This window comes from Naegleria fowleri, assembly GCF_008403515.1.
Source record: "Naegleria fowleri strain ATCC 30894 chromosome Unknown tig4, whole genome shotgun sequence".
NCBI lineage: Eukaryota > Heterolobosea > Eutetramitea > Acrasida > Naegleriidae > Naegleria > Naegleria fowleri.
In genome coordinates, this window is record NW_025407936.1 from 659,055 (window position 1) to 668,279 (window position 9,225).

The following is a 9,225-nucleotide window of genomic DNA, read 5'->3' on the forward strand; positions in this document are numbered from 1 at the left end:
TGATGATGGTGATGGTCAAGAAAACATCATCCTTGTGGCTTATCGTGAATCAAAGACAGCAGTGGATTGGGCAAATAATTTAAATATTGACACAGTGAAAGCCACTCTTGGACCATCATTCATGAATGCAGGAAATGTTCATGAAGGATTTTGGAATAGCTATTCATCCACCAAGTCATACATGATGTCTTATCTGAATCAACTTGTAGATCTTTCAAAAAATAGAAGAATTATTTTCACAGGTCATTCACAAGGAAGGTCCTATTGATCACCATAGATGTGTGATCTCTTTAAATGATGAATCATTGATCTTGGATATTTCAAATTCTATTTAATGAATAATTTAATCATTCATTTTGGATATTTCAATGAATAATTAAATCATTCACTATATATTTCTCCCTACAGGAGGTGCTGTTGCCATGATTGCAACTTTAGATTTTACATTTCATCATCCACAAATGAAACAACATGTCCAATTAATTACATTTGGTCAACCTCGAACAGTCCAATCTGATTTCTTGAATACCTTCAATAATTACATCAAATACTATTCTCGTTATGTCATTCGAGCATCTGAAAGTATCAAAGATTGGACAGGTAAAGTGATCATTTCTGCTGCTCAAGATGATATTGTCACTACAGTTCCACCAAAGATTTTTGGATTCCAACATGCTGGTCATAGAATTGATTTGAATTGTCCTGCAAGAGGAATCGTGAAATGTCATGACATGACCTTGTATTTGGATGCTTTGAAAACAATCATGTCAAATTCACTTCAGTGGTTACCACAATGAGAAGGTGCAGCACGAAAGGTTGTTGTTAATAATAATTGAAAGAATTTGAATGAATGGGTTTGTCATTTGACCAATTCCCATTCCATATTCAATTTCAGAGAGGTCAAATGGATGATCATTCATAGAGAGAGAGAGAAGGTTGAGTTTGTCAAATTTGACTTGCGAGGTTATCTTGAAAGTAATAGTTCCGTCGAATTCAGCAATGAAACAATAAACTCTGGCTGAATTCTCTCTTTTCTGAAATGAGTCTCTCCTACGTGTCGTTGTAGGAGCGGTGACATGCGCAACTCCAACAGGAAAATTCTCACAAAAGAAAAATCAGTGTTGTGTTCCCACAATTGTAAGAACCACCAAAACCAAAACCAAAACCAAAACCACCACAACCATATTGACCACCATCATCACCATCACCACCACCACTCTCTTTGAATCTCATCATGATCGACCATTTCGTACACTTCTCTCTAATTCCATTTCTCTTGTTTCTCTCCGAGATTTATCTTTTAGTATCTCATACGTTTGTGTTTGCACGCATTTACAAACCAAAAGAACATTCATTGAAGAAAATGGGCATGTGGTTCTTTTATGATGGTTTAAGTGGATTGAGTATTCTATTTGTATTACATGATCAAATCAAGCCTAATTCCATTTACTTTTATCTTGTTCTCTTTCATTTCATTGCACACATGTTTTATGTCTTGACTTGGCAACAAGGATATTATTCCATTCGGATTCGAAAATGGAGTAGTGCAGAGTATTCTCCAAATGCACCCTATGTGACTGTGGATTTCTTTTTGACTCTCTATGACATGTCCATTCATGCCTTCAATGCATTCTTATTGTATCAACATGCTGGAATGAAACACGTGTTGTTGTAATATGATTGTAAAAAGTGTGCTGGTCGAAGAGTGAAACTCATTTCATCGCGTTGCCTTACAATGACTCTGATAATATTGTATTATATAATACATTAAAAACAATTCCTGTTCACAACAACAACAACAACCAATACATTCTAAATCCAATTCCTATACTATTCATGGTCAGTTGATTCAGTTGCACAACTTCTTTTGAAACAAGAAAGTGTTTAATTTGTAGTGTGATTCAAATATTCTAGAATGGACTTTGAAATGTCCTTCCCAAAAAAAAATGGCTGTGGTTCGCACAACAACAACACGCACGGTCGCATTGGACCACGGGAAAGGAGGCACAAGCACTAGTGCTGCTTCTTCGGAGATTAGTGGGCAAGATCAACAACATGTATCAATACCATCATCCACACAACAACCACCATCATCAAAACAAGCAGCACTCTTGAACAAAAATAGTGATGGTGGATTTTTCAAGGTATTGATAAGCCTATGCGTGTCTTGTTGTTGTCCATCTTTTCTCACTTCAACCATTAAAAGGCTTACCGAACCAATAACAAATATGATTTTAAGTTATTTGGGAATATTACAAACTGTACAAAGTCTATTGATGAATAATCCTCTAACTGATTTTCTGAAGAAACACTTTTTGAAAATTTTAGCAGTTCTTATTTATTTATTCATGGCATTTGTGATTTCGAGCTTGACAGCCATGTTTGTAGTGATGGCCATACTGTTTTATCGACGACCACCTACTCAATACGATCATCCATTATTCTTTATAAAAGAAGACAAATCTCTCTATGCCAATGTCACACTACTTCCAAATGATTCATCACGATCACTTATCCAATCTGGATTATTTATTGACACATTTAGAATTAAACTGAACTTACCAGAATCTGCAGCAAATCGAAAAGTTGGAATGTTTACAGTACATGCAGATTTTTATGATAGAAATAATATGAAACTGTTTACAACCTCAAGAAGTGTATGTTGTGCTTACACTCAAAATTCAACACATCATTCTAATGATGATTATTCACAGAGTATGATAAAATATAATTCTAATATTATTAGAACTGTAAAAGATTTGATGAGCATACCATATATCATATTTGGGAATGAAAACGAACCTGAAAGGCAAATATTAGAAATGTTAACCGAAACACAACTAAATGATTTTAATAATCGAGTAATATTGCATCGAGCATCTCATATTCATGTGTGGATTGGATCCCCTGATGTACAAATTTATTCTGCAAGCATTCAAATGATGGCTCAAATCACAGGAATATGGTATTACTTTTTCAACTATCCTATTACAAGCTTTTTCATATTATTCCCAATTTTTCTGAGCTTTAACTTGTTTGGTTGGATCATGTTTGGAATTTTCCTTCTTTATTTAATTTTTATTCGCTTGAATAAGAGCCAACAACAAGAACCAAAATCATCTTTTGTGAAACATAAGCCATCTTTATCACAGCAGCAAATCCAAGAAAAGAAACTTGTCTCAATGTCTCCTCGTTCATCGGTCAAGCAAGAAGTTGCTGCTGCTGCTACTGTTCATGATACTGCTTCTACATCAAGTGATGAGAATAGAGATGGAGAAGAAGGACACATTGAAGATTCCAAACCTCTCGTTGTTCATAACCGACACGACCATGGTGATGAAACAAGTATTGTAGAACATTCTCAACAGCCTCAGTTGAGAAAGAGAGTCACAAGATCAAAGAAGAAACCACAAACAACATCGACCACCACGGATTGAGAAATGCACTCTCAATCACCATCACTCTCGTCTAACCCTTGTAAATAAATACCAAAACATTAGCACCAAAGATGGGAACGTGTTTTTCCAAACTCCAAAAGTCAAATCAATAATTTATTAACTTGACAAATCCGTTCATGCATAACCTGTCCACATTCCGCTTTCAATGTTGCATTCATCAACTCCTTTCAAAATCCAGAAGAAACCCTGTTTTACAATGATGAAGTGGAAAACGAATGATAAAATAAATCAAGAATTCGTATATTCAACATGAACATTAACACCTCTTTCGATTTGAATAATTATTCAAACTTACATTCATGCCCCAACTTGTTCCCCACGAGTTGGCAACAATCCAATACTTCTTATTGCTCACTGAATCCACACCATAACCAACAATCTTGACTGCATGTCCACCCAATGCCTCACCAGAGACGTGATGATACACTCCAGATTTGTAGCTCATAAAATCACGATACACTATAAATTTAGGGTAGTAGTGTGTAGGATGAACCATTGATTGGATGTGTTGATTGGATGTGATTGTGAATCGATCGTACAAAAGTAGTAGGAGGGTTCTATTATAAAACAAAAACTTACCTGTAAAACCTGTTTGAATTGGTCCATATTCATACAATTCATTCTCAGCATTTGAAACACCAATCACGTGCTTGGCAGACTTTGCCTTGTACAGAGTAACGGCTTGTCCATTGGAACATTTGGTTGGGCATTTACCTATAAATAGGTATTCGTATTGGGTAAATTTGTTTAATTCAAAGGTATATTGTGTTGTGAATATTGTTTTAAATATATCACGTGTTATATATCATGATAGAATCATTCCAATCATGATCATCATTAACAACACACTTACCATTACTCTTTCCATCACCAGAAGTGTATGGAACACAAGCATCACTTGGAATACCAGTTGTGACCAAAAAGTTCCATGCAAGATTCAAATATCCTCCATCACATCCATAGTTTCTAGTATCACATGAAACCATGTATTGAGGTGAAAGAACAAGATCTGTTTTACCATCAGTGGCAATACACAAACGATCACTCAACACTTCAGAAGCAGAGAAAGCCCAACATGAACCACATTGTTCTTGATTTCTATGGTTGTTGTTGTTGTTGTTGTTGTGGAGAGACATGGTTAAAATTGTTTCATTGGTATTGATTCATTGGTATGTTGTTGAGATTGATCATGATTGGGAATCGTATTGATTCATTGGTATGTTGTTGAGATTGATCACACATTCAGTTTGAAGGTTCAACAACAAGGGATATTTCAAATTAATTGTTTACAAATAAAGTGAGAATATGAAAGCTTACCTAATGGGATGGATACATTTTGGCCATTTGACTCTCGAATCAAAGCTTGCTGGTGCTGCTACAACCTTGTTGGTAGATGATTGTTTTTGTAATCTCTCCATGATCATGTCAGCTGTTCCTGGTTGAATCAAAACAGCTCCCAATCTCTATAGTTTCAAATATTATAGATGCATTATAGAGGTTATTAACACACATTCATGCATGCAGCATAACCATTGCAACAACAAATCATCACAACAAATGATGATATTGAGATAGAGAGACGTCATATCTTGTTCGTCAATTCTTGTTGTTGTCGTTGTGACTTGCACTACAAACCTTTCTGAAATCTTCAACACTCATATTTTCAAATTGTGGATAATGAGTGGCTTTCCAAAAAACCTTTGGACTGTTATTGATTAGATTAATCAAGACAGGATCATTGACTTGTCTGATTGGATCTTGTGCCAACACAGCAATTGCAGCGGAGACCACAAGAAGTGTTGTTGCCAACAAGAAGATTCTTTTGAACATTTTTTTGATAATGAAAGTGATCATGTGGCTGATCGGTGTGACAGTTGAAGGAATGGACAAGAGTACTTTAAATTCTTGCTCTTCTCCGCGACCGGAGCCTACGGCAATGGCGTTTTACAAAAATCTTTATGGTTCAGTTGTATAAAACAGGATGATCGGAAACAAGTACTCCGGCTCCGGGTGTTACTTTTCGGAGAGAAGAAATGCTCGAAGATTTTAGGGTTCCTTAGATTTCCTTAAACAATTCAAAAATTAACCTGTTCTTCAACCTTGAATGACAATATCCATTCAATTTCGGTTTTTTGAGATAAATCCCACATAAAAAAAATGTTACCTGCGACAACGGATACTTCATCTGCCTCCTCGGCATCATCATCGCTCTACCAAACGAGCGAAACTGACTCCGATAATGCTTACCGAAGAGTTGAAAAGATGTACAGAAAACATCATGTCAGTAACAAACATGGAAAGATGGTTGGTAGGTTTTTTTAAATATTAAATCTCATCATCATCATCATTGGGACCAACCGATAATTGTTTCATTTGTATTGGACTAATCGAATATTCATACCATTCTCTATGAATTTATTTAAATAATAATAATTGATTGATGGAATAATACGAAAGAGGCTGATTTTCCCGATACCACCCATGTGATTGATTTTCATAATTTACAAAATAACACTCCAGAAAATAGACAACTTCTTGAACCTGTGGTATTACCAAACACTGAAATCGATATGAAATATTTTGAAGAGGCATTAGAAAAGTATAACTCTTATTTCTCCCAAGATGAATATTTGAAAAATACAATGCGTTTCACTAAAGAAGAGTTAATGAGCAAATCGATATATACATTTAAAGGATATCCTGGATTTTATGTCATCAAGGACCTCATGAGACCAGAACAGCAAATTTATTGGATTAAACAAGCGTTAGAACAGTATCCTAATCCTCCAAATATTACTAATCATACTATGAAACAAGGTGAAATTTTGGATATTTTTAAAAGAAGCGTAAACGGAGATGAAGAAGCCAAGACTTTACTTAAAAAGTTAGCATGGTGTACTTTGGGATATCAATATGAATGGACAACAAGAAAATATCACAAGGATAAGTTTGTTAAATTTCCTGACGACATTGGAAATTTTGTTGAAATGATTGCATGTCAATGTGGATATGGACCTTATAAACCTGAAGCTGGTAAGTTTATTAACATTAAATACATCTCCAATATCATCCAATTTATATATTCAAATAATTATACTACTATCAAAGCCATTGTGAACTTTTATTCCAAAGATAGACTCATGGGAGGTCATGTGGATGATGCAGAGTATGAAATGTCAAAACCAATTGTTAGTTTGAGCATTGGTTCAAAATCTATCTTTCTATTGGGAGGAGAAACGAAAGACATTGAACCTAAAGTAAGTATTGCATTTGTTACGTATACGGTCTCATGTGTTCATGATATTCTTTCGTCACTATCCTATTAATATTAAGGCTATTTTTCTCGAGTCAGGAGATTGTATGTTGATGGGAGGCAGGGCAAGATATTGCTTCCACGGTATTGCTCGAATTCTTAAAGATACTATTCCTGCCTATCTTCAAACAGCACATGTAGATCCCAAGTACAAGATTTACGCGGAATATATGGAAAGAGATATGATGAGAATCAATATTAATGCTCGACAAGTATTTGTGGATGAGAATCAAAAGAAGGAATTCGACAAGAACTTGGAACAATAAAGTCATGTCTCTAAAGTCCAAAAACAACAACAAGTCATAATCGTATCGAAATTGAGGTTTAATTTACTAGTGTGGATCATCAAAGATGAGTAAGAACAAGAACAGCTTATTCTTGACGTTGTCGTGGTGCCGAGTAAATGACATCGTCAGTTCTGATAATCATTTCTGCAGCCTCAGATGCTGACAAAAGAACTTGTTCTTTCACTCTGAATGATTCCGTTATTCCCAAACTTCTCACATCACCAATTTCACCTTTAACGATATCAATACCATGGTCCGATTGTCCCTTGTAGTGATCAGTTTCTAACACTGAAACCAATTCTGCAGAATCCAATCCAGCATTATCTGCAATAATTGCTGGCATTGCCTTAAGAGCATTTGCAAATGCCTCCATAGCAATGGATTCCTTTCCTGGTGTTTGTTTTGCTGCTTCCATCACTGCTCTTGCCATTAACATTTCACTACAACCTCCACCGAGTACTGTCTTGGTATTGAGAACTGTTTGTGATAACACACAAAGAGCATCATGGAGAGAACGGTCAGCTTCTTCCAAGAGATGAGTGGAAGCACCACGTAACACAATGGTACAAGCTTCATTCTTTGCACATCCACTGAATTTCAAGAGTTTGTCTTCACCAATCATAATTTCCTCAACTGAAGCACAAGATCCTAATTTGACCAATTCTGGATGATCAAATGTAGAAACAATTTCTGCTCCTAAAACAAGTGCCAATCTTTCAACACCTTCAAAATCTGCATGTTCAATAGCCATGACACCATTGTCAGCAAAGAATTCTTGTGGAAAATCATAAATCAATTGTCTGTTAATGAAAACATTAATTCCATGATCAATAATCTTTTGACATTTCTTTTTCATCTTTTCCTTTTCTGCCTTTTCAATTTCAGAAAGTGTTGCAATACTAGATGTCTTTACCACACCTCCATGAATTTTGATTTTATCAGTGTCCATAGGTGTGTTAGCGACAAGAATTTTACAATTCTGCATTTTCTTTGGTTGACCAACTCCAATGGTTTTGTCAAGAATGAAACCTTCATCCAAATAACTGTCCTTCATACTACCACCAGGCTTCTTCAAAATTTGAATGTGATTTAAATCTGTACTTCCATTTAATCTTAGAACAGCATCAACAGCAAGATTTGCAAACAATTCTTTTTCTTGTTGTAAAATCTTAGAGCTCAAAGTCGTACGAGCAATATTCAACAAATCTTGTCTCAATGCTTCTTTATCTTGTCCATGATCCACAGAGGCTTTCAAAAGAGCATCATGAGCAACTCTTGTAGCCTTTCTCCAACCATCAATAATGGTTTGAGGATGTATCTTTTGTTCTAAAAGTTTTTCTGCTTGTCTCAACAATTCACCTGTGAATACACACACTGAAGTAGTTCCATCACCAACTTCATCGTCTTGAGTCTTGGCAATGTCTACCAAGATTTTAGCAGCAGGATTTTGAACAGAAAGTGCTTTCAAAATGGTAGCACCATCATTGGTGACTTCAACTTTTGCATCAACACCTTCAGATGCTTTGACAAGAATTTTATCCATTCCTTTTGGACCAAGAGTGGTCTTGAGAAGATCTGCAATGGCAATGGCACCAATAATGTTACTCTGTTCATCATTATCATGAATGATTTGAACAATAGGAAATAATATTTGTATGTATATATGTATATGAAAACAAAAGGAAACAAAAGGAAACAAAAGAATTGGTGTTCAAATGATGAGAAGGATATTGTGAATACAACAGTGTGTTACATTACACACACACACGCAGAGAAATCCACACAAGCAGAGTCAAAGAACAATTTCATCACCACGATGAAACAAGCATCCGAAAGCAATGAATATTGTATTTCAATGTGTGTTGATGTTGGTCGAATGTTGTGTTGTATAGCAACCACAATCCAATGAATGAAAATACAATTTGAGGTATGGATGTATACGGGAAGTGAAAGGGTTGTATAATCATCACGTGAGTGTTGTAGTAGATTGATACCAACAGAGCAAGACAACAACGGAATTTGGATAACCATCATTAGTACATGTAATCAATAAGAATAACCATCATCTTCAATTCATCAACGTACCAAGTATGCCATTTCTCCCTTCTCTTCGTGGGATCCTTGCTTAAGATATCGGACATGATGTTTGAATTGTTGTTGTTGTTGT

General features: G+C 35.5%; 6 protein-coding genes across 6 annotated transcripts; 4 read left to right on the top strand and 2 right to left on the bottom strand.

The window, feature by feature from the left end:
* Positions 1 to 422: 422 nt before the first annotated feature.
* FDP41_007872 (uncharacterized protein) lies at positions 423 to 797 on the top strand (the record flags this gene model as incomplete). The annotated part of the gene is made up of 1 exon (XM_044711664.1): positions 423 to 797. One exon carries the CDS (start codon positions 423 to 425, stop codon positions 795 to 797), a length of 375 nt encoding a protein of 124 aa, XP_044568670.1.
* Positions 798 to 1,363: 566 nt separating this feature from the next.
* Positions 1,364 to 1,675, top strand: FDP41_007873 (uncharacterized protein; the record flags this gene model as incomplete). The annotated part of the gene is made up of 1 exon (XM_044711665.1): positions 1,364 to 1,675. The coding sequence occupies one exon, from the start codon at positions 1,364 to 1,366 to the stop codon at positions 1,673 to 1,675; it is 312 nt and encodes a 103-aa protein (XP_044568671.1).
* Positions 1,676 to 1,946: 271 nt separating this feature from the next.
* Positions 1,947 to 3,437, top strand: FDP41_007874 (uncharacterized protein; the record flags this gene model as incomplete). The annotated part of the gene is made up of 2 exons (XM_044711666.1): positions 1,947 to 2,657; positions 2,715 to 3,437. 2 exons carry the CDS (start codon positions 1,947 to 1,949, stop codon positions 3,435 to 3,437), a joined length of 1,434 nt encoding a protein of 477 aa, XP_044568672.1.
* Positions 3,438 to 3,572: 135 nt separating this feature from the next.
* On the bottom strand, positions 3,573 to 5,288 carry FDP41_007875 (uncharacterized protein; the record flags this gene model as incomplete). The annotated part of the gene is made up of 6 exons (XM_044711667.1): positions 3,573 to 3,644; positions 3,754 to 3,917; positions 4,038 to 4,172; positions 4,312 to 4,556; positions 4,776 to 4,921; positions 5,094 to 5,288. 6 exons carry the CDS (start codon positions 5,286 to 5,288, stop codon positions 3,573 to 3,575), a joined length of 957 nt encoding a protein of 318 aa, XP_044568673.1.
* A 327-nt stretch (positions 5,289 to 5,615) lies between these two features.
* On the top strand, positions 5,616 to 7,037 carry FDP41_007876 (uncharacterized protein; the record flags this gene model as incomplete). The annotated part of the gene is made up of 4 exons (XM_044711668.1): positions 5,616 to 5,766; positions 5,916 to 6,491; positions 6,567 to 6,715; positions 6,792 to 7,037. 4 exons carry the CDS (start codon positions 5,616 to 5,618, stop codon positions 7,035 to 7,037), a joined length of 1,122 nt encoding a protein of 373 aa, XP_044568674.1.
* Positions 7,038 to 7,143: 106 nt separating this feature from the next.
* FDP41_007877 (uncharacterized protein) lies at positions 7,144 to 9,155 on the bottom strand (the record flags this gene model as incomplete). Its single annotated transcript, XM_044711669.1, has 2 exons — positions 7,144 to 8,664; positions 9,144 to 9,155. 2 exons carry the CDS (start codon positions 9,153 to 9,155, stop codon positions 7,144 to 7,146), a joined length of 1,533 nt encoding a protein of 510 aa, XP_044568675.1.
* Positions 9,156 to 9,225: the final 70 nt, after the last annotated feature.